General features: G+C 38.2%; 1 protein-coding gene across 8 annotated transcripts in view; it reads left to right on the top strand.

The window, feature by feature from the left end:
* Positions 1–422: 422 nt before the first annotated feature.
* cdc42bpb.L (CDC42 binding protein kinase beta L homeolog) overlaps positions 423–25,707 on the top strand; it is an 85,031-nt gene continuing 59,746 nt past the window's right edge. For 4 of the 8 annotated variants that reach the window (XM_041571965.1, XM_041571963.1, XM_041571964.1 and 1 more), the window contains exons 1-5: positions 423–982; positions 21,658–21,749; positions 23,177–23,260; positions 24,594–24,689; positions 25,516–25,664. In XM_041571965.1, coding sequence (XP_041427899.1) covers positions 808–982; positions 21,658–21,749; positions 23,177–23,260; positions 24,594–24,689; positions 25,516–25,664 — 596 coding nt within the window. In that variant the 5' untranslated portion in view covers positions 423–807. 8 annotated transcript variants of the gene reach the window in all.

Here is a 25,707-nt window from a genome sequence, read left to right as displayed (position 1 = left end):
AATCATGTCAGAACAGGCTGCCACTGAAAGGCAGAAGGAAATGTATTTTTGGGTTACAGAAATGTAAGCTGTTTATATCGTGTGGACATGGTTGTCTGCACATCAGAACAGCGTGTTTAATTCTAGAAATGATGTCTCCTGTTTTATTTCTGTTTGCATCACAAAAAGTTAGGAAGATTATAAGTCATTATAGAATGAATAGTAGTATACTGATCCTGTTTACTGTATGATGCCACATATTCGGCGCCTGGAATGTTTGCAGTGAATGGGAATGTAATCGCTAGCCACTACTCCCATTTTCCATCTGGCACAAATACTAAAACACAAATACTACAAAGCCTCCGGGTGCGGACGAGGAGAAATGATGAAGTTTGTCCCATCCGCTGCCCGTACTCCAGTGAAAGTCTTTATTCCCTATGGATTGGTAGTGCCGCTCACTGGCCGGAAGAGGGCTCTTCCAACATTGTTCTGACGTCAGTCGGGACATTCCTTCCCTTTCCGGTGGGAAGGGCTTCGTCTCCCGGTTCTGCTCCGCGATCCCGAGCCAAAGCGGAGAAGTGAAGAGGAGCATTCAAGAAAGCAGGGAGTGGGAGCGGCCATGATCTCCGCCGGTTGTGGTCTTAGTGAGCAGCGAGCGACTAAATAACTTGTTATTGAGAGAGAGAGAGCGAGAGATACACAGCCTGGGCTGGGCGGTGGGCTCGTCCCCTGTTCATGGACCAACCGGGCCTTAGAGCCAATAGTGTAACGCCAATCACTATCATTAACGTGAAGTACCTAGTTTAGCTAGGCTGCAAACGGAGGAAGATGTCGGCCAAAGTGAGACTGAAGAGGCTGGAGCAGCTGCTCCTGGATGGGCCCCAAAGGAACGAGGCGGCTGTAAGTGTGGAGACGCTGCTGGACGTGCTTCTTTGCCTGTATACAGAGTGCACCAGTTCCACTCTCCGCAGGGACAAGTATGTCAGCGAGTTCCTGGAATGGGGTGAGTGTGGGCATCATTGGCACTGGGCAAAGGTATCCAGCCTTTCTAATGTAACACTGCAGATGCAAACAGACGGTTACTAACTCACACTGCATTCCCTTTAGGGTTATTTGGCCATGCAGACTCAGCTTTAAAGGTGACCAAGTGCATGCAAACATTTACTAGTATTTATGCAATATGCATTTTTCAAGCTTTCCTAGTTCCAGTGTATCCCAGGAACATCTTCAGTGGTTGCTAGCGCATGGCTTTGGATAAACAGCAATCTGTCAACAGATTTTCTTGAACTACACCCCCCAGCAGTCCTTCACTGGGGAGGAGGGGGTTGTCATTCAGCAACAGCTGGAGGGCCAAAGGCTGGGCATCTCCCATTAACTCTCTAATTGTGATCAAGGCCTTAGCTTCCACTCTGTCAGCTTGGCACTTTAATCCATCTGCTGCAGACCCATTGGGCACACCAGCCTGTACGCTACAAATCTGCCTATCAAAGTGATGGCTTCGGGTCCTACTGAACAATTTGTGACTTAAACCTTCTTAAACACCAGTCTCCACAAAAGGCAGTGAATGAACAAACACCAGTTTGTATCTGTTAATGAGATTATTGGTTTTTAAATCCTGCACGCAGAAAGCCTTTAATCGGGGTAATGTACATACACAGTATGTGTCTGTGCTGATGTCTTGGTAGAGGATATAAGTCATTCAGTTTTTCCTCTCTCAGTAATGTCAGCATGCATTTGTAGGGTATTAATGTGAGCTTTGGCAGGAATACATCAATCAAAATTGAACTGCCATGGACCAGATGGGGCTAAAATATTAGGTAAGCTGCGTGGTGGGTAGCTTCTCCATTGGTGTTGCCGTCAGGACAGGTAAAGGATTTTTGTTTGAAGGATTGCTTTGAAACCACATGTTGCTAAAGCCAGCAGGCTAATATTTATTAATTTGGCGTCAGAGTAGATTTGAACATGCTGTTAAAAACAGTAAGGCTTATAGACAATTGCAAGAGATATATTTTGATTGCTGATTACAAAATATCACTGAATTCAGAAGTCCAGTATGTTTATGTAGCACAGGCTGTGTGCATGGCTATGGCTGAATTTTATGTAGGGAGATTCAGGTATAACATTGCTGTGGTCAAAAGGATCACATGAGCCATTTCTTCTTCTTCCTCTTCCTGCCCATCCCAGTTCTGGAGAACATCCTTGTGGAATGCATGTAAATTGCTAATGGCATCAGTTTTGGTATACAGGCATGCTTCCTACAGCTGCCTCCGTCTGTGAACTGTGTGACTTAAAGTTTAATGCTCTGTGCTGGAAACTGCTTTTTACTGCTAAGAGTGTGATACTCTGCAGCTTTCTCCTGCCAGACCATACAGTGCAAACCCTCAGTGTATCATTTGATGTTCATTATATACAAAAGCAGTACAGAGGACAGAAAAAAGCAAGAAAATCTGCTTCATTTGCTTGCATAATTTAGATTTAGATCTGCAACTCACTGATAGAATGGAAATATAAATTGGTCTAAAAGCAGGATGACTTATTAATGTATGTTCCTTTTTGAAGAACAAACTAAATGTCAATCTTTAATTGTGAGTGGATAAACCTTTTGAGTCTGATCGATGTGGATGCTGCATGTGGCAAACTCTTTTGGAATCCTCTTCTGCCCAAAACAAGTTGAAAGCAGGAAATTTTTACTTCCTGTTTATATGGCTAAGAATAAGCCATGACTGAAGAAGCTAACTGCTAAGACCCTTATCTGATGTGCACAAAACCACTCAAACTTAAATAGATTAACCCTCACCCCCTAAATACATTGATTTTATTTAGTGCAGTATGGCATGTATAATACTTTGGCCTAACCTAATCAAAGATCGGAGCTCCTCTGGACAATTCTGAAAGCCTTGATCATTACTGTTAAAGAGTTGATGAACCTATGAGCTGGGACACTAAGTTCAGGAAAATACAGGTATGGGATCCATTATCCAGAAGTCTCTGAATTACAGGAAGGCCATCTCATGTGAACTTCATTTTAATCAAATAATTCAAATTTTAAAATGTATTTGCCTTTTCTCTGTATTAATAAAACAGTGCATTATACTTCTACAATATAAATAAACCTTATTAGATGCAAACCAATCCTATTTGGTTTAATTCATTTTTAAATTATTTTTTTAGTAGACTTATTGTATGGGGATCCAAATTACAGAAAGACCCCATATCCAGAATGCTCGGACCTCGGGTTTTCAGGATAACTGGTCCCATACATGCAACATTTCTAGCCATATTGTTTAAAGATTTAGTTCACGTACGGGGTTATGTAATTAAAAACACCAAGTTTTCCCAGGAGCAGTAACCCATAGCAACCAATCAGCAGGTAGCATTTACTAGTCACCTGTTTAAAAGCCAACATCTTATTGGTTGCTTTGGGTTACTGCTCTTGGGCAAACTTTGTGCCTTTTATTACATAAGGGGGGTAAATCTAGAATTCTTTTTGGCATTTGTTGGAATCAGAGGGCATTTTGCAGGTTTCAGATTTGACAGAATTCTTTGATTAGCCAAGCAGATTGACTTTATAGCATTGGGCAGCCGAAGTTGGCAGATTAGTGTATTCAAAAATGTCTTGATAGTCACCATGTCACAGGAGTTCTCCTAGATAGAAAATAAGCATTCACTCAATATCTTACCATATTTGGCCTAAAAATTTCATTCAAGCACCCTGCAGGTGCATCCCCATGGTTTGAAAAATGGGAACCAATCTTTTTTAGTGGTATTAACAAAGCAGATATAACATTTATGCTCCGTAATATTTAAAAGTTGATAATGTAGCAATAATGACCCTTTCCTCTCTTAAAGTTGTTTCCTTTTATGAACAATATCAGATTTAACAGACTTTGTTCATAGTCAATTTTGTATCAGTGATTCGGTCACTGTAACCAGTTGTACCTGCATGAAGTCTGGGGAAAAAAGAATATACCCTGTAGGCATGTGTTCTCTGTAAAGATGATTATCATTAAACGTACTTGCAGATGTATGTAAACAAGATAAAAAAACCAGAAAAACAGACTTTTTTTCCCCCAGTGGTGTTGCTGAACTCACCATGTGAATCTGCTCTATCTACACACAGTGAAGTAAATATACTTTGCATTTTTCATGATCCATGATGTTGTGTGACACTTGTGTGATGTAATGTTATAGAGCAGCCAGGTCTACTCTAATTCCAACTGAAGGACCACAGGCCAGATAAGAGCAGGCCCTCCAGTCAATTTGCTGTAGTGCCTAAGAATCAGTAGGTAGTGGCACACAAGTGGCCATAAGAGTATTGCCTGCCTTGTATTTATAGAAACAAATGTGCAAACAATTGTCATCAGTCTTTTCTCACACCCACTATGTCTTCAATTATTTTGTAAACAAAAAAAGACCGTAATCTCATCTCCACCTATAATTCCTGCCTATAAATGCTCTTTTTTTTGTCTTAAAATAAAGTCTGTTAAACTTATTTATTGGGTTAATGAACGACCCAACATGTTTCGGCCTGAGCAGATAAAGCATTCTGGATTAATGGATTAATGAGGTTTTGACCACTGATGTTATTTTGTTTTAAGATACCCATATTTTAACCTTTCACTTTGTGACCAAGTTTAAAAAAAATTATTCTCTAATGCTGCTTTTTGCACTGGATGACCAGGTGACTGCACTGAGCTTTTCTCTGATCCCTGCAGCTAGCTAGCCATTGAACACATTATAATAATAAGCCGGATTTTAACTTCTAAGGAAAGCCAGTTTTACAAAGTCCCTGCTATAATTATGAATATAATGTATTATTTAGGGTACTGAACAAAACAATATTGCAGGATAACACATATAGCAACAATTTAACCTTACTTACAGTAAGGTACTTTGTCTTGGTGATATAACTTATTGAGAGTATTGTTTCCCTGTTATATTACTGAGAGGGACAAAATACTAACTTAGACACTTTGGCAGCAGCTGTCTGAGCTTGGTTCTGTGTTTGATGTCGATCCATCCATCCAACAACAGCATGGAGGTCACCCAATGCAAAAGACTTTTGAGGAGGGTACTTCTTTATAGGTGATTAACCCCATGGCTACCTGCTACTTGACAGAGAAAAGTAAGCGTCCCAAAAATAGGTTATTGTAAAGGTGAAAGTTTACTGCTCAAGTGCAGTTTCTGTATTTTTACATACATTTTTTTCAAAGACTGTAGTGTTTCTACAGCATGGTCTGTATCTCTTGTCAAATTCAGTGTTTCACTGTTTATAACATAGCCTTCTATGGGCAATGTTCAGACTGTCACTGAAGCAGTTATTCCCAAAAAGTCTAAGCCACAAACCAGCTTATTGCCTTAGATGCTGTACTTGCAGCTTGTATATATTAATACTTCTTGCTTGTCTGTTTAATAAAATGGATGTTCTTGCTATGGTTTTTCAGCAGCAGATAAAAAGAGAACCATCAGATTATGTGCTGACTTACTTGTGTATTCCTTTCCTTATTGTAACACAGTGTGGTGGAATTGTTTCTTAGAATCTGAGCACAATGTGATGGTGATATTGTTTGAGGACTGGCATAAAACGCCCATACATGGGCTGACTTTTGACTGCCATCTTGACTACTTCTGGCAAATTGGTGTATACAGTATATATCCTGAAGCAAATTGTAATGGTATCTGAAACAACCATTTGCCTTCCTTATTTGCCTTACTGGAGGCAAAACTATCAAAATTATGGAAAGATCCCTTATCTGGAAAACCCCAGGTCCCGGGAATTTTGGATAACTGGACCCATACTTATTTACATTGTGATGTTTGGCATGTGTATTTTATGCTGTATGATGCAGACCAGTGGTTTCATGCTGTATAGTCTAAGCACCATTTTGTGCCCCGGCATTTGCTCTGGGCCCCGGCATTTGCTCTGGGCCCCGGCATTTGCTCTGGGCCCCGGCATTTGCTCTGGGCCCCGGCATTTGCTCTGGGCCCCGGCATTTGCTCTGGGCCCCGGCATTTGCTCAGGGCCCCATTGAGGTTATATATATATATATATATATATATATATATATATATATATATATATATATATATAGCTAGGCAGTGAGTTTAATAAAGCAGAAGTTGACAGGAAGGTCTAAATATTAAGAAGAATATACAGTTATTACAAAAAATAGATATTCTAGACTCCAAAAAATGGTCCCTATTTAGGATAGGTCTTAGTTATTCCCCTTAAATGCATTAAAACATCTTTTTTCAAAGGACAATACGAATTATAATGAGGTGTGTATATTTTAGGGATGCACTGAATCCAGGATTCTGTTTGGGATTCCACCTTTTTCAGCAGGATTCATATTCGGCCGAATCCAAGTGCCTGGCCGAACCGAATACAAAAAATCACGTGACTTTTCGTCACACAAACAAGTCAATTTTTTTTTAATCGCACGCTGCACGCATGCTTCTCTTTCTCCCTGGGTTTCGGATTCTGTTTGGTATTCGGCTAAATCCTAACATTGTGGATTAGGTGCATCCCTACTATATGTAACTGTCATGATGGATCTGTGGGGAGACCCTTGCAATCAGCATTCAAAGGATAAGATGAACAGAGGCAGAATACAAACACTATTCATAGTGTCACAGTAAATAGTATAGACCAACTGCAAGAATATAACTTTTTATAGCCTATTAACCTAAGTGCATCTGTTCTAGCTGCCTTTTAGTCTTCTGGACTTTAGCCTAAAGTCGCCTGTTCTTTAATGGAGTCCCCTTAGCACAAGGTAGAAACTAGCTGTAATGGGATTAGATTTAATAATTAATAAGTTTAATGACCTCCGTATGCCCAGTCCTATGTTTTTAGTATCATTTCTATGTACCACAATGATCCTTTCTGAAACTGTTTCTCATTGAAAATTGTTGCACTAAAAAAATATTAAAATAATATTTTGTTGTACTTGTGTAGTTCTCTTAGTGGTCACAGTGGATCCCTAACACATTCCACTGATCATTGCTTTAAATTACATCCGCATTTTGTAGGACATGTAGTTTGCATAAAGATCATACAGTTAGGCCCATAACTCTTTGAACAGAGACAACTGTTTTCTAATTTTGGTTCTGTACATTACCACAGTGAATTTTAAATAACTCGGATGCAGTTGAACTGCAGACTTTCATCTTTAATTCCCTGGGTTTAACAAAAAGATTGCATAAAAATGCGAGGAACTAAAGCTTTTTTTTTTTTAACACAATCACTTCATTTCTGGGGCTCTTTTAATGTTTTTTTGAACTGTAGGTGATGATATCTTTGCAATTTATTATTCTTAAATTGTTGCAATATCCCCCCCCACAGTGTTTCACAGAGAGGTGTACCCCCTCCCCATCTTTGCTTTGGAGAGACTCAGACTCTCTGGGTTCTGCTTTTGTAGCATTGCACAGCTTTTCTAGTCTATTTTCCTCTGTATTATTTTCCTCTGTATTTGGTTGTAATATAACATTTAGCAGAGGCTTTTCAGCGGTCTTAGGATCATGATACAATGATGTTTTTTATGTGTCTCACTTATGCATATAATTTTATTCTAAAGTCACTGAAAATGTATAATTAAAGTTATTGAATATCTGTCTGTCGTTTGCTATTTCTTAGGGCTCTTACACACGGCCGTTCCGACCTGCGCTCCCCTGCGTTCCGTTTTTTGGCGTTCAGCCGCAGGGGAGCGCAGGAATAGACGGAAGTCATTATTTGAAATGGGGCTGTACTCGCTCAGGCGCGTGTAGGAGCCGAACGCAGGAAAAATGCAGCATGTTGCGTCTGAACCTGGGTTCGGCGCCTACACGCGCCTGAGTGAGTACAGCCCCATTTCAAATAATGACTTGCGTCTATTCCTGCGCTCCCCTGCGGCTGAACGCCAAAAAACGGAACGCAGGGGAGCGCAGGTCGGAACGGCCGTGTGTAAGAGCCCTAACACTGCTGGTCCTGATTACAGACAATTTAGTCATAGTCACCTCTCCTACATCCGAACCTGTATTTCCTACAGAGTGCCTTGCCCACTTCTGTGATTCTCCTTCCTTGCAGGTTTGTTAATCACAGAGCGTGTAAGGCATTGTGGCAACTGGCCATTACGTGGAGGAGAACATACTTATTTTACATTAACTTAAAAATCATTTACAGTTTATATGTTGGGAAGTTTGATAGATTCACATTTGGGTTAACATGCCCTTTAACAGTTTACATATTTATTGCATTTACTATTCTTACAGGCATGCATACTTGTATCTTTTCTGGTGTGTAATTACATTTTGATTTGTTGCAGGCTGCAGCAGTTGACAGCTGGTATGACTTAAATGATTGGTTCTTTTGAACTGTGTGAGTTTGGGCAAGTTCTTCTGTTTACAACGTTTTCTCCTTTCTTTAAAAAAATTATATATCAATTATCTGTATCTTAAACCTCTCAGCTCAAATATGGATTGTTGGTTCTCAAGTAAATGTAGTTTAAGGGGTTAAGTTTAACTTCCCAGGAAGTATGTTAAACAGGAAAAGGAAACAATCACTTTAGTGGCTGCAAACCTTTGACATCTATTGTTTAATAGGGCACACAGGCAAGGCCTACATTGTATGTATTCGGATAAGGAAAGTACTTTATAGATAACTAGGTTATGCTAAAAGCATTGATAATCTTTCCAGATTATATGTGATATTCTGAAGCTACTTTAATTCTGAAAAGTTATTTTCCTAAAGGTAAGGTCACTTTGGGTGATTTGGGGAGATTTAGTTGCCTGGTGACTAATCGCCTTGTCTTTGCGGCGACCAATCTCCCCGAATGCCTTACCTCTGTCTTGTCTTTTTCCACTTCGGGCGACTTCGGAATAAGAAGCAGCGCGTGTGCCGTGCCACACTTCTGCCTCAGAGGCTTTCTGCTATGATAAAGCTGATTAGGGTGATTATGGGTCTTCAAAACACTGATCTATAAGAGGGGCTTGCCATATCATTTGTTATAATGAGTGCAATGAGCAGTTGATGAGCTTTAGCCTTGACTGTTATGTGACCAAAAGGTATTTTTAACTTGAAAACCACTTGACAATTAACACCCAAATGTAATAAAAGGCACTAAGTTTGCCCAGGAGCACGAGATGTTTGCTTTTATTCAGGTGACTTGTAAATGCTACCTGCTTATTGGTGCTATGGGTTACTGCTCCTGGACAATTTTAGTGCCTTTTATTATATAACCACCTAAGATTTTCTTGCAATTGTAAGGTATGGCCTCTCGTATAGTATCCATCTGTTCAGCTGATTGTTTGCATGCCTACGAGTATCATTAGTCACATTTTGTAACAAAATAACAATGAATGTAAAATTGATGAGGGGGCTATTCTAAGCACTTCTGCGATGTACATTCATTATTTATATTCTTTTAATTCCAAGATATTAAGGGATACTACTATTAATATGAATGAATTTTGTTACAACAGCGCCACCTGCTGGTCAGTTTTCCACCAGTCTGACCAGCAAGTAGTCAAGGAAGTTGTCAGGAGAAAGAAAGAGCAGCCTCTTATGTTTTTCTGTTTAGGAAAGATGTGAGAAGAAAGGTTTCTAATTTTCTTTTCAGCCTCTTTCTTTCAGTACATGTATCCCTTAATATCTTGGAATAAAAAGAAAATAATTAATGAATGTACATTGCAGAAGTGCTTAGAATAGCCCCCTCATCACTTATTTTAAGGTTTACTTATCCTTTAATAGAGCCTGCACTCTGGTTGGAGGTAACAGTAGTTGGGACACTCGCAGCGGCCATGTTGCACATAGTGCATGCTCATAATGCGCTTCTGACGTCATGCGCATTATAAGCAAGTTGTGGCATTTGCTCATTATGTGCATGCGAGTGCCCCAACGTGGCCAGTTGTACGGGGATCTGTGGCCTATAGCTGGTTGGGGATATTATTTTTGCTCAACAAGTGCCCTTTAAGTAGTACTGTTCACTTATTTTTTAGTAACCCTGAACAATGTTGCTTTTTTTTTTTCTTTCTTTTTTTTCTTTTATCAGCATGAAGAGTGAAAACATTTGGTTTATTTCTACATTTAATATTATAGGTGTAAAGCTGACATAGGAAAATTGTGCTTAGATAATGTTTACACTCCTATTTTTGGATGGTTGTTTTCATGAGGAAAGTACCAAAAAACATTTGAATGGCATCGACTGATGGAAAGTAGGAAGTTGCTAACTGATTTCTTCTTCGTTTAAAGTGACCACCAGAGAGAAGATACATTTGGATGCTGGATTATGTTACCACAAATCCATTTCAACCAGTCACATACAGAAAGCTTGCCTATATACGGACCATTTCCTTTTTCATGGTGTCTGCTGCTCTTTACAAATGGGTTTCCTTTTTCCCAAGTCACTAGGGAGAGAAGATTTATTGAGGAGGAAGTTCTTTTTTGCTTAAATTGCTCGGCAGTAATCCTAGAGAACACTTGGTTATAATGTTTTATTCATTGTTCATTTCAAACTGTCTTTTTGTTTTGGGTGTCGAATATCAAATAGATTTGGGCATTATAAAGTCAGATGCTGAATTGTGTTTTTTGCCAAAGTTTTACATTTGTTTAAAGGTGACCATCATTTTTGTTTGTTTCATCAGACACTAATCCACAGGATGTTCTAGTAGCTCTATATAGCTTCATTTTGGTAAAGAGGTTGTTGCTGTTAAAGGTTTTTTCGCAACGTTTTAAAGAGCACATGCACATCTGTACCTTTAAAAAAAATATGTGGGTTGGCTTTTTGTTTGTGCAGTAGTCATTTGTGGTGATAACGTGTCCATCTCCACTAGCGGCATATCTGCAGGCTCAATGAAAACCTTACAAAATTGGCAGTTGCTGATTTATTATATATTCAGCTGGGAAATCCTGAAAGATTGCCAGCACTTAGACTGAAGCAGACTGCGGGACACTTATCCATTTGATACCTGTGTGGCTGTGTTTAGACGTCTTTCAGCAATGTAATGGTCTGTTGGGTACTGAGCACTATCATCTTTCTGAATCCTTGTTCTCTGATTTGAAAATTGCATGGTGGAGAGAGGATTCAGAGGATACGTGTTATATTATTAACATATTTATAAAGCACCACAACATTGTACCATTGTACATTAGAATGGTTTATACAGCAAACATAGACATTACCTCTAAAAACTGATGTCTGTAGGAGATAAAGAGGGCCCTGCTTGATAAAGTTTAGTGTTAGAGTGCCGTCGTGTGACCTGTGCATATACACTACAAGTTGGATATCATGGGAATAATTGGTGTTAAGCAGTTTACTGTTTGTGAAAGTTGAGGGTATGATATTTACTCATGAACACTGGTAGTTTCATGTACTGGGTGGTATTGCAATTTTCTGGCAGTTGAGTTTGGCTTGGCTTGCTTCTCAAGTTCCTCCTTGCGGTGTAGAACAGCACTTTCTCACCTCAGATGTTTGAGTTTGTACGGTCAAATTGTGGTAACACTGGCTCTCATGCCGTAGCCTAAACTATAGAATCCTTGTGCACTTGACATAAAGGGACATTCATTTTTGCCCTAGGACTCCCAATCATGATAAGTGAGTCACTTCTTATTTTATAACACTGCTGTGCTTTATTCAGAATTACAGTTTTCAGGCTTGAAAATTAAAAAAAAAAAAAAAAAGTTTATGCTATGCAAAAATATATGCAAATCTAGAATTTTCTTTAGTGGAATGTTCAAATGTCTGTGTTTTATTTACATTCAGAATGGGTGTGCTCCTATTTAAGCCCTTCTTATGTTACAAACCAGTTTTGTGATATGTTTCACGGCAATGCACCATTGTTGCAAAATAAAAATAACCTTCTGAAAGGTTATAAAATAATGGTATGGTACGTAAGGTTGCAAAGAAAATCGCTGGCACACACGGTAATGCTGGCAGGGAAAAACCCTTGTTTATAGGTTTATTGCAGCATGCAACGTTTCGGGGTTAACCCCTTTATCAAGCAGAAAAATATTTTCTTTGCAGTACAATGGAAGTGAGGTGGCCTGCAGGCAATTATGAATTATATATGGTACTGGTCTCGCACTGGACTACATTTTTTTGAAAAAACAGCCTCTTTATTTGAGCTCCATATAGATCTCCTATGGTCCCTGTCCATGATTCAAATGAGGGGTGGACATGTCCTAAAGGTCCATGCCAGAAGCACAGTAGGAGGGGGACAGCCAACCACAGCCCTGCAGTCACACAAGATTCAGGTCCCTATCAGGTCAGCCTATCTGCTGTTTGGTTCATATCCTACAGTGCAGTGTGCTGAGTGCCTCCGGCTCCCCTGAACAGCCTGGGAAAGGAGGCAGCAGGAAGTGGACCAGATGGGCGATCGTAGGGATTTAGCAGAAATTTTCAAAAAATCAACCTGAAACAGTTTTTTTTTTTTTTTCAGCGCTTTTCTTCTATATTTAGGAGTATAATGCTCTCGCACATTCTTGTTTTTCATACAATGTGTCTCTTTTTCTATCTGATTTTAATCCAATCACCCACTTTCAATGCTGATACCTGCTACCCTTTAAAAGTAAAACCCTGATTTAAGGCTGACCTTATTGATGTGCAGTGCAAAGCAACGCCAAGCATACTATGTATTGGTTTTTGGGAGGTAGGGTCATACAATTTAGAAAAGGAAACAAAGTCTTTGTGAATTTTTTCTGCTGCATAATGGCCGGGAAAGAGAGGAAGCAAAAATACTCTTTAAAATCCAATGTGCAGCTGCGGCATAGGAAGCAAACAGGATATGTGCAAGTTGTAAGGAAGCTGCTATATCTTTTTTTTTTTTCTCTTTTTAATGCATTGGACATGAACCTAGAAAGCAGTTGCACTTCAATTGTGTATAAAGTTGTTTTTAGATGCTGCCATGTTTGCCGCTTGTAGTGCTTCAGTGCAGTGCTAAGTAATCGGTTGTCATCCTTGTATAGCCTTATTAATTATACAAAGCACTATAGCCAGAATATTTCAGGCATAAGGAGACCCAGCCCTTAAGGTATTCCATTTGAATTTGGGAGTTGTAGCTTCACAAGATGTAGGGATCTGCTCCAGTCTACCCATTAAGGATTGTGGATGTTGTGACTTAACACCAATTCGCTGGCATCTCCAAGCAGGCTAGGAACTAGTTCTAGTTCTATCTTATTCTATGGGGCTGCTATTCGTGGAAAGTGGTACAGTAGTCCTATGCCTTACAGGGTCAATATCACCAGAACTTTAAATTGCCTTGTTTGCATTTATTTATATTTTTTTTTAAATAACTTTTTTAGGACTTTTAATTACAATTAATTACTACTTGTTAAAATACCCACTGAATCCAACAAACGTGGTAGGACTTTTTGTTTCGACAACACACAAAAGATTAATATCTGTGACAGAGCATTTTATCGCAGAGTTATGACCTGGGTACATTATATAGTGAATAAAGTACCCCCTCTTGTAAAATATAAGGATATTATAAGTTACCGAGGAGTTTCATGACCATATAAAAACACTAGGCCGAAGGCCGAGTGTTTTTATACAGGTCATGGAACTCCAAAGTAACTTCTAATATCCTCATATTTTACAACTGGGGGTACTTTATTAATTATAATACACAAATTTTAGTGAGTCATGTGACAGAAATTTCATCACTACTCACCGTTTATAACTGATGACATCACTACTCACCGTGTATAAGGATATAATTTACAAGATATTCATGGCTTTTGTGTATTATAATTAAATAATATATAAGAAGTGGTCTGTGTAGCCCATATGCCCCTTAATAAGCCAGTATGCGTAAGTAGAACTGCTGGAATCATCTATTTTCTAATGGGCATCAGTTTGGGAAGTTTTCAAAAACTGCTTGCAAATATGGAGGAGCCCGTTTCCAACTATGCAAGACTTTTCTAAAACACTGTGTAAGCACCAGCTTGTGAGTGTATTTTGATGCATTTTCATTTATTCATAGGATTGGCCTCCCTATTTTCACTTTATGCACTAGTTTTTATAGTTATTCAGTAAACCTGTTTTTTGCCCCTATGTTCTACAGTACACAGAAAGTTTTCCTCTTTGTTATGTTGAATAATGCAGTGACTGGGTGTGTTAGACATCCTAGTCCTTTATTGACATTTACAGAGCAGAATGACCAGATGGATCAGCCACACCCACACACTGAGGGAGATTGAGAGAAAGGTTTTGTTATTTTCTAGGTGCATGCTAGGGGTTTTCATTGTTTTGCCTTAATTTATCATATGCAAGATAACAGCAAGCAGGTTTGCCGATAATATAGCGCCAACTAACCTTACAGACTATGCAGCTTAATAAATAACATATATAATAATTGTACCTATACCTGTCCTTTCATACTGTACATTTGCTAGCTATTTTTTCACACAAACCAACAACCAAGTGACAAACGCATGAACTTGTTTCCCATTCATTTGAAAGTCAATAAGCTAGGCATGCAGGTGAATTTGCGAGACAAACCATAGTCACTTGGAAACATAATTTCTGCATTTCCAAATTTCTATTGCCTGACCTGCAAATCCATGGAATTACATTTAGATGAACCTGGAGAAATTCAGAGCATTTTGTTGCCTGCCGGCTAAGTCCAATATCGCTCAGAAGATAAAATACCTGAAATTACCCTGTTTGCCACTATTTTAGTAAGGCTAAGGTTGCATGTAGGGTTGCCACCTTTTCTGGGAAAAAAAGACTGGACTTCCTATATATTTATCTAGAGATTGAACTGTTTTAACAATATTTATTGAAACTAAATATGACTTAGGGCCCTTTCCCTCCTGGGCCGCCTGCAGCTGCAGGGTCTGCTTCCTCGTACTTACGCCCCTGGCATTAGCCTTGCTAAAGGCGTTCAGGGTATCGATGGGAAAACATTTTTGCCAGATTTTGCTGCAGAAAATCACCCATAGATTCTAATTTGTGGTCCACTTTGTAATATGAAAAAAGGTAATGCTGTTGGGAAAAATTGCAGTTTGTATCTATCCCACACCAAACACCCATAACTTTCTGTCCCATGGTGACTCATGCATAGCAGTGTCAGAGCTTGCTTGGTTTTTGGGAGGGAGCTGCATTTCTTTGCTTACTTCTTCACCTTGCGTATAGAAAAAAAAAATGATTTTCAACTTGTTTCAACTTGTATCCATTTAAGTTGAATTCCATTTAATTTTTAGAAAGAGTGGAAAACAAACATTTATTAACTCCTGCAGGTCTCTAAAGCGCTGTAATTACATTGGACCTTCAAATATATTAATCCCACTTGATGACCTAGTGAGATCAGGTAATTGCCCAAGGTCACCTCACCATTACATGCTTTAAGTATTTGTGCAACTTAGAGAGGATACTCTCTCAGTGCTGCTTCCAAAAGAGACCCCTCTGTACATAAGCCTTGTATTTTTCAGCTGCATTTTTTGTTTGGCCAGTTTGAACATAAGGCCTGCCATCCAGTCATTGTTATAAAAGGTCATCAAAGGCTTGGTCACTTTAAGGGCAATGACACACAGGGAGATTTGTTACCCATGTTAAAAAATTGCTACGTCATGCAACAAATCTCCCCGAAAATGCCTTGCTGTTCACTAACCTTGTAATTGCATTACTTGTGACAATTTGGCTAAACCCGGGAAAATACCTGCTCTCACAGTTTTCCACGATTAAGCCGAATCACCACAAGTAATGTAATTTTCTTCTGGTGATTACAAGGTTAGTGAATGACAGTTCATTTTTGGGCAGATTTGATACACTCTAGTAGTTTAGGCCACACGTGAGATTCTAGACTTTACTGCCTTTGCTGGACACTGATCTGCCCTCACCCCCACTTTTGAGTGCTCTTCCCCTATAGAGGAGTGCATACTTCATCGTTTTATTCCTTTCCTTTTGGAACTTGCCACCAAATGCCCTCGCCGCCAGCATTCCACCAGACATTTACTGGGAATTCGGTAGAATTATTATATATCATTATCAATTATGTGCATATATACCCCCATTTGCCCATGAGTGACATCACATAGCAACCAATAAGATGTTTGCTTTTAAACGGGTAACCAGTAAATTCTACCTGCTGATTGGTTGCTGCAAGTTACTGCCCCATGGCAAATTTAGTGCCTTTTTTATTCAGCCATTGTGGCACTGCTCCATGAGATTATCGCTGTTTCCCATAAAGATTGTGCCTACTAAAGAGAAGAGACTCTTAATGAAAACAATAAGCTTACATGGTGTTTTTTATTTATCTATAAGTGTTTGCTTTCAGTAATACTTACAATTTAAGTAGACTGTTGTGCATGTGGGCAGAGCCTGCTTTTTAATGATGTATAGACTGAGAGCATATGTAATTGGTGCTTATTGCCTGTAGCAACATGCGCCTTAAACAATGGGATTTTTCTTGCTGCAGAAGTAAATTTACACACAAGAACAAATAATAGTTTTGTATAAGGGAGGGTATTACAACTTCTTGAACAAGTGTAAATCATTATACTGCATCATGCATTTTGAGTAGTGCAATTCAAAATTGTTATACTTATGAAAAACAATGTTGCCCAGTTTTGATAAAGCACATTGTTTGGCACAATTAATGGTGCTAATGTGTTATTAGTGCAGCGTTAACAGGCCACTATAAATTCACATTGGCCTGCAGATTATTTTCTTTGTACATTCCTCCCACTTCTTATAAACAGAATAGGAAAGCATGAGTAGTTTGTATCTAGCCTGTAGTAAAAAAGTGACTCCTTTAAAGGAAAACTATACCCCCCAAACAATGTAGGTCTCTATTAAAAGATACTGAGTAAAACCGCTCATGTGTAAAACCCTGCTTCATGTAAATGAACCATTATCATAATAATATACTTTTTTAGTAGTATGTGCCATTGGGTAATCGTAAATAGAAAATTGCCATTTTAAAAAAAAAAGGGCCACCCCCTGAGATCGTACGATTCACTGTGCACACATACAAACCACATGTAAGGTCACATGAGCCAATTAACAGACAGAGTTCTGCCTTTTGCTTCCTCACTTCTTCCTGTTACAGTTAGTGTTGTAGTATTTCTGGTCAGGTGATCTCGGCAGCACAGATAGAGTCACGAAATGGTGGTTCAAGGCAAGAGATGTAAAAGGGCAATATTTATGTAAATATATATTCCAGTTTGGTAAGATTCTTTAATATGTCATTCAATTTGATATAAACTAACTGTTGCTTAAGTACTCATTTTGGGGGTATAGTTTTCCTTTAAAGGGCAGTATACCACTTTTTAAACATTATTTCACTGAAGAGAGCTTGCCTATTGTTTCAGGAAATATGTATGCAGTTTGATATTTCTGCACTAAACAGGGTGAAAGCTTAAACTGAAAGTAAAGTCACAGTTTGCGCTATAATAACAAATTATCAGTCCTGCAACTGGGAAAGGGAGAGGTTTGTTTATACAGAGACTCTCAGTGGAGTGCTGATTTGTACATGGTACATTATTTTCAGTTTCTGATATTACCCTGACATAGGATACTTTTAATTATATAGTTTGTAAATAAAAACATAGAGGTGAAAATGAAAGGTCTACTCAGTTTTTTTTCAAATTTAGTAGTTCAGTGGGTGTGGTGTGACACTGAATTTTGTGACTAGTGTGTCTCACTCCCTGAAAAATGTATGGCACGTATGTTGCAATATATAGAGCTTGGAAATTATATGTATGTTGGGTATAGCAAGGTATCTTTGTCCAAGAGTTATTAAAAGCTAAGAACTCTGGGGTTGTTTGGACCTCTGTGTACTTGATTTGTACATCAGAAACTAGAATTATTTTGCTATTGTTGTGCTCTCCCTTAATTCTAGAAAGGTGATTTTATATAGAATTTACATACCTGTGTTTTTGTTGTCACTGGTCTTTTGTACAAAAATCCTATGATCTTTTTAAACATTAAGTACTAACAATAGGACAGATCAAGGCTTTGTGCTGCTGGGTGGGGGTTAATACCTGAGGAGGAAGACCTCTAAAACTGTGCATGTGGCAATACCCCCTGATTTGGCATTCTGGTTTAAGTGATTATACTGGTCTGATGGACTTTATACTTTCTCTTTGGGCACTCCCCACATTATTGTTATAGTGAATCATTGGTCGGTCTCATAAAATTATCTCTTCACCTGAATTTCTTGTACTTTTGTACAAAACTTGCATGCCTGCTGCACTGTGTATTGTCTGAGGGATTTCGTCAGAATTAGGAAAAAAATAAAACTATAAAAAAAAATAATGAAATCCAATTGAAAAGTTGATTAGAACTGGACATTCTATAACATAATAAAAGTTACCTTAAAGGTGAACCACCCCTTTAACATGCTAGATGTTAAATCAGATTGGAACTACCCACTTAACTGATGGAGCTCCAGATGCCGTGTTACAATTGACCACTCTCCTCCTAGTTGCTATATGGTGGACAATCTGAACTGCGTTAAGATTAGATCAGTTTGTCAACTTTTTCAATTGGAAATAATGTAAAATACTTCTGTCTATTACAGGGAGTTTGCAAGTATGAAAATAGGGTGAAGCTGTAGACATTGAGTGACAAAAGAATGTATAGACTGGAATGAAGCCAAGGGGTTGCAGGAGACATAGGGGCATATTTATTATGCTGCATAAAAAAAACTGAGGATTAATACACAACACATTGCCAGGCTTCGGCATGTAAAAAAAAAAGCATAAAATGTTTACATGTTTTTTTTTTAGAGTGATTTCTGCTGGAAGCAAATCTGGCATTCACATGGCGTAAAATTACACACACCTTGATAAATTTGCCATTTATTTTACACAGCTTTTTGACTTTTTTTCAGGCAAATTTCATTTACACAGCATCATAAATATGCCCCATAATGTGAATATTAATCCATTTCTTGTATTATCGTGGTAGCAGGTAGAGATTTCAGGCATAGAAAAAATTTCATTCTTGACATATAGTCGATAATGTTTGAGTAAGGAGAAAAAGGCTTCCATTTTCTTGCGATTAGAACCTGATGCCAGGAGGTGGAAAATGAATGCTGTGTCGTTGGTCTCATAAGCACACAAAGTCTATTTTAGAGAGTCCTGGCTGGTGCTGGATTCATTCTCACGTTTGTGATGTCCAGTACAACATCTACAATGCTGTGCATATATTATGCTTTTTCAATTCTGAAAAATGTTTTATGGCACCAAAACTGAAAGTAGATTTTGTAAGGGTGTGTTTGATTTGACGGGCTTCACCTTTTTCAATTAGGCTCAGATATGTCACAGACAGTTAACCTTCAGGTGCCAGGTGACCTAATAAACCGGTTGTTCAATGGGCCTAAAACGTCAGTGAAGATCTCTGCATAAAAGCAAGCATTTTTATACATCATAAGCCGTTGTTTAGACTCTCTTTTTGTTTTTAACCTGTTGAAATAAAATTCTTGATTTTAAACTTTTGGGTGGAAGTGGAGTGCTCGCCGACTTTTGTTCAACTGTAACTCACCTCAAGCTACGGGCTCGGCGACCCTCTTCATCCGATGAGTGCAATTTCCCCTGCCAAATACCCTCAGCATTGTTAATAGTAATAGCTGACCCAAGACCGGGACCCGGGGTTCATACACACCTGAGTCACTGTATCTACCGGGTGAGCATTAAGGCTTTTTCGTCTTGGGGTTTACCGCTTGTATTTAAACATAAGTTTTGTATTTGGCAAAGCCTTATTATTCTTTAGCGATAACCCCTGTGACGGCCCTTGAATATATTTTAGATGCGCTGAACTGAGCAAAATCTTTTTTCTTTTCACAGACAGTTAACCTTCAGGTGCCAGGTGACCCAATAAACCGGTTGTTCAATGGGCCTTAAACGTCAGTGAAGATCTCATAAAAGCAAGCATAGGCTTTTTATACATCATAAGCCATTGTTTAGACTCTCTTGTGTTTGGTGCGACAGTGTTCTGGGCATAGCCCACTGTTAATATTAGGAAGTAATTCTCCCTCTAAGGTGTGCACTTGAGCACATGCACACAAATTTTGAGGCTAGAGCACACAACAAATTGTGGTATGCACAAAAATTTTTGTTTGAGAACACAAAATTTGGAATCAATTCTGACTTGAGCTCGCCATTTCAAAAAAATTTTTTTAAAAAGTTTGAAACATGCATATATTTAATAATATATAATTTTTTGTGCACAAATTAGAGGGAACATTGTTAGAAAGCCGTTGTTTTTAGGACAATAGTGGTTTCGATTTGGGCAGATGAAGTCCTATCATGTCATACCTATTAGTGTTTGAGGATTATACCAAAGCTGAATGTTGCTGTCCTCTGCCCCCATAACTGGATTGTGCAGTATAAACAATGGCATGTAAATATATGCTGTCAATCATGTGAGCACTGTTTGTACATGGATTCGCCACTGGTGAAAAGATTGTGTACAGAGTCATTGTCCGTGGTGCATCTTCTAACTGGAGTAGGGTGTGCCACCGAGTTCTGCATTGGTGCTTGTTGTCATGGAAAGCAGTGTATTTGCATCTGACAGGAACACAACACCCTGAAGAAAAATGTCATCCATAAAGGACATATCCGCTTGCACTGAATTCACTACATTAGGATTCGGCCAAACCCCGAATCCTATGTGAAAAATTAGGCTGAATATCGAACCAAATCCAAACCTTAATTTTCATATGTAAATTGGGGGGAGAAGGTGTAAAGAGAATTCGGTTCAGCCCTTGGATTTGCCTGAATCCTGCTGAAAATGAACGAATCTTGGACGAATCCCGAACCAAATCCTGGATTCGGTGTGTCCCTAAAAAAAAAAAAACCAACAAAAACTGCTGATCTGGGTATCTATGGGGCCCATTTACTAACAATCGAATTTCAGTTTTCCTGTTTTTTAAGAAAGCTCTAAAAATTCTACATTTAAGTGTAAAAACCAGAAATACAAAACCTCGCCAAGTAAATGTTGTGGAGGTCCTATAGAAGTCAGTGGGAGTTGCACTGATCCTATTGGACAGTTTTCAATCACTTTGGACTTTTAGTGGTTTTTCTGATTTTTTTTTCTCACTTCCGAAAAACTTTAGATGTATTTGTATTTTTAGCCCATCGTTCAGCAGAATTTTCTGTTTGTGCTTTTTTCATTTGCATTTTTCAACATATGTCATGACATGCGTAGTCCTACGGGTTTGTGAGTTTAGTTGTGGTTTCAAAAACACCACTAAAATCCAACCTTTGATAAAAAGGCCCCCATGTGTCGAGAGGTGGAGAGTCAATGTAGATAAAGTTATTTTGTTTTTAAAAATAGCCATAAAATCAAGTGGAGGAATGAAGAATGCCGTTTTGCCCATTTACAGTATGTTCACAGCTAAATCCAGATGTTAGATGAGTAGCCATACACACAGGTTAATGTCAATGCTGTGAAGCCAGTCTTTAGATGCAGAAAGCAATTTGCACAGAGCAGTAGTCAAGTCCAGCAAGATATTGTCCCGAAAATGTGTGCTTCTAAATAAATGGCATGTTACATAGACAGTACAGTTTCCAGGTTGTTTATATTCTTAAGTTGTGGAATCCAGCTGAACTTTTAAAAAGAGATTCAAACATTTTTTTAATAACACTCTTCTCTTGTGGAATATGTAGCAATGAAACTTATTTACATGTATTGTCCTAAATGGCAGCCATAGGCATTTCAGATCATTTTTCTAATGTCTTTGTTTTCATTTCCACAGCAAAACCTTTCACAGATCTACTTAAGGGAATGCAGCTTCACCGGGATGACTTTGAGATCATCAAAGTAATTGGAAGAGGGGCGTTTGGAGAGGTAAACTTTAAAAAACAAGAAATGTTCACTGATGTATCCTATTTAAAGCAGTTTGGCTATATGTGTCCGTTATAGGGATGCACTAATTCTGTTTTGGATTCGGCAGAATTATAAGCATTGTTTGCACAGAATTTGGCACAATCCTCATTGTTTGGCTAAACCAAAATTAAAGTCATGTTATGTATAATGGAACCTATGGGAGGGCATTGTTTACCCTACTAGAGGTGCCGACTATAGGTGCCCTTCAATGTTCCGGACGCCTGAAAGCAAAACCCTTTGTTTACAGTTCATGCAGTTGTTTATTTCTGTGAAATCTGAATTTTAGCATTACGGTTCAATTATAGTATATTTGGCCAAGTATTTTTTAACGGATAAGGTATTTTGTCCCCTGGCGACTAAACTTCCCGAATCTGCCCATGTGGCCAGACCCTTAGCTCCTCTTTGGGGTCTCCACAGTCTGGGAGACGGAGGGAGAGCTCAAGGGCGAAGTTTCACGCTAGAAGAGGAAGTAGCTAAAAGAGCTGCAATTCAGCTGCTTGTATCCGAGAAACTGAATAAAACTAAATGGAGAAAGAAAGGTATGTTAAGCTGGGGGGGGGGGGGAGTCATTTTAGTAAGAGAGAAAATAAAGGTTTACTCATTCTTTACATAGATAAAGTGATGGATAAAGTGTTCACCTGAGAATCTGAACACAAGTACATAAAAATTCACTGCATGTTTCCTTTCCCCATTAATTCCACTTTCATTGTCTTTTAAACTCATAGGATTTTAAAGCTTGGGACAACTGAATATGCCATTTTTTAATTTTTCATAATCAATATAATTTTTACCACGTTTCTTGAGTATGTAACTTTGAAAATGACTTGCTTTCATGGAGGATTTGGTATTTGTTCCAGTGAGTCAGAGGTGCCCAGATATTACAAATGTGGGATCCCCTTTAATAAAACTTGTCCTAACAATATCTACTGCCACAGCTGTATAGTCTGATTGTTGTTGAAGTGTCATGGAATGCAAGGCTCATTGGAAGAATGTAAAAAAACAAAAAAAACAGTATCTGTTCACTTTAGAACAGGTGAATGCTACCTGCTGATTGGTGACCTGAACTATAGTCATTATCTCCAAGACTTCATCATGAGAAGGGAAAAAGTTTGTTGTGTACAGTACCCATTCTTCAAGTCACTTGTGAGCAATAGTGGGAAAATCTGAACTGTTTCGCTTCTCTGAAAATTTGCCAAATTGCTCCATTTACGTCATTTTAAAAGTGAAACTTGGCAAAAGAATTCGCTCATCACTAGTGAGCAGCACTGCACTGTTTGGGTCTGCAGACCGCTGTGTGTACATTGGGGACTTGCAGTTCAGCAAATGCCTGTAGAACTATAAACTACTAGTCTTTGTAATACTATTAATTAGTAATTTATTTGTTTTAGGTTGCAGTTGTTAGATTGAAAAGTACGGAACGCATTTATGCAATGAAAATCCTGAACAAGTGGGAGATGCTTAAAAGAGCAGAGGTAAGGATTTGCCTGGGGTCTTCTTTAGTCTGATGCATCGGTATATGACAGACCCTTCTAGGTATTCCCTGTTCCTTATAACCATGTTTTGTGCTTCAAACTAGACTCTTTGCCTTACCTTTCAAACGGATTTGTATGTTGCCAGCTTACCTCCTGGCCTTTTGGGGCTTGCTGCATTGCTTTACCAGACAACATTCAGTGCAGCATAGATCAAATAGCAAAAGTCAAATGAAGGCGCTGGCATTCAGATACTTTACATGTGGCACAAAAAATGTTGCGTTTGGGGTCATATTTGAATCTGGTGCACCCCTAGGCTACTCTTAATACTCAGTCAACCACCGTGCGCTCACATCTTGCCTACCCTCTCTTACATGCCGTTTATCCATAGAAAAATGACCACAACCCTGAACGGCTTTCTTCTGATTATGTGATATTCTTAGGTGATTAGCAATTGTTGTCACTATAGGTGGTTTTTTTTTGTTTTGTTTTTTAAATAACTCACTGATTTGAAACTCAACAGTTTGAAGTTGAAATTAATGTATGCCTAGGAGCAACATCAATAAAAAGGGACTAATAAATATTTATAACATTATAAATGCACAAACATCAGGAATATCACAGTTAAAGATTATAGTCCGAAGTTCAATAATTTCTTGTAAATGATATAGACTCCTGTCAACTTAATCCTTCGGTACAGACACTGTGCAGACCTGTAGTATTCTCAAATCCAAATATAAAACACCAGAGAGCTTTTAATGCTTATTTAGCACACTATTTATTATACAAATTTCAGATTCATCAATTTATTCTGAGTATATGCCCTGAAGGAAGAATGGAGCAATCCAAAATTTGGTGCCACTTTTTCTTCATTTTATATAGTGAATAAAGTAACCCCCTCTTGTAAATATTTTATAAGTTACCGAGGAGTTCCATGTCCATATAAAAACACAAGGTTTTTATACAGGTCATGGAACTCCGCGGTGACTTCTAATATCCTCATATTTTGCAAGAGGGTACTATATTTATTATAATACACAAGTTTCAGTGAGTCATGTGACAGAAATGACCTCACTAAGCACCGTTTATAAGGATATAATTAAAGGATATTCATGGCTCTTATGTATTTTATTTAAATTAGTGGCACAGTCAGATAGGTGCTACCCTACTTCTACATCCCAAAGTCTTTCTTTGTGCTCTCAGCCTCATGTGTTCTTAGCATTAGGACAGAGTTCACTTTATCTAAAAATATAATTGCTTCCTTGACTTTTTTATGAATTAGAGATGTAAATATTTGTATTCACAATATTTCTGATTATGTTTTCTTATATTGTAGACGGCTTGTTTCCGAGAAGAGCGAAATGTGTTAGTAAACGGGGATTGTCAGTGGATCACTACCTTACATTATGCCTTTCAGGATGAGAACTATTTGGTAAGCTATAGCTCTCTGTGATGGATACATCCATATTATCAAAACTGCTATTTTTCTTATAAATATGCAGATAGTGGATCCTTATCAATACAAAAAGATATTCTGTTTTACGTCAAAAGAAGGAGTTTCCTACTTGTAAATTAAAAAAGGCACCATTTAGAATATATTACATGGGTTAAATAGTTTGTTTGGAAAGTTTTGCCAAATATAGCGAATTGGAAAATTATGTAGCAAAAAATAACTAAAGTAATCTAGTGCTTGTTTTCAGGCTGAGAATTAATGATGTGATTTTATTGGGTTTTACGCCCCCTGAAAAACACAGGCTGTAATATGCTCAGACTGCCATTGACCTTATGTTTGTATTCTTCTAGGCGAATGGCAATAGCCCTTGTAAGGATTTATGGAACTTATCCTTAGGACCTTTCTCTATATCTTATGGCATATAGCAGTTTCTATTTGAGGTTTACTGGACATTAATATAAAAAAATCTTTTCCCATACATGTATATTGGCAGTGGCACTGTTAATGATTTGAACTCTGGTATTATGACTTGAATTCTATGACTCTGTCTGTCTGTTTAAAAGTCCCATGTGTAAAACTTCTCTCTTGTATAGAGGAAATAACGTGGAACAATTATAAATAAAGGCCAAACTGTTCACTTTACTTAGTGATATTTTAATTATACAATGAAAGTACTACTTAAATAACTAAGGAGAAATTGTCAGGTCCACCTATCATTTACTTTTCCAATCAGTATAACAATTACTTTAGATTTCTCATGTCCCATGGCAAATAACAGTCTTTCTTTCCTTTTTTTTATGCAAAGTATTTAGTCATGGATTACTATGTAGGTGGAGACCTATTAACACTTCTCAGCAAATTTGAAGACAGACTTCCTGAAGACATGTCCAGATTTTATCTTGCTGAAATGGTGCTTGCTATCCACTCCATTCATCAGCTGCATTACGTACACAGGTACCAAACCTTTTCTTTCTTGGCTGTAGGTTCAAAGTAGTGA

The sequence above is a fragment of the Xenopus laevis genome, chromosome 8L (assembly GCF_017654675.1).
Source record: "Xenopus laevis strain J_2021 chromosome 8L, Xenopus_laevis_v10.1, whole genome shotgun sequence".
NCBI lineage: Eukaryota > Metazoa > Chordata > Amphibia > Anura > Pipidae > Xenopus > Xenopus laevis.
The sequence above is the reverse complement of the archived record's forward strand: the minus strand, read 5'-3'. Positions and strand labels throughout refer to the sequence as shown.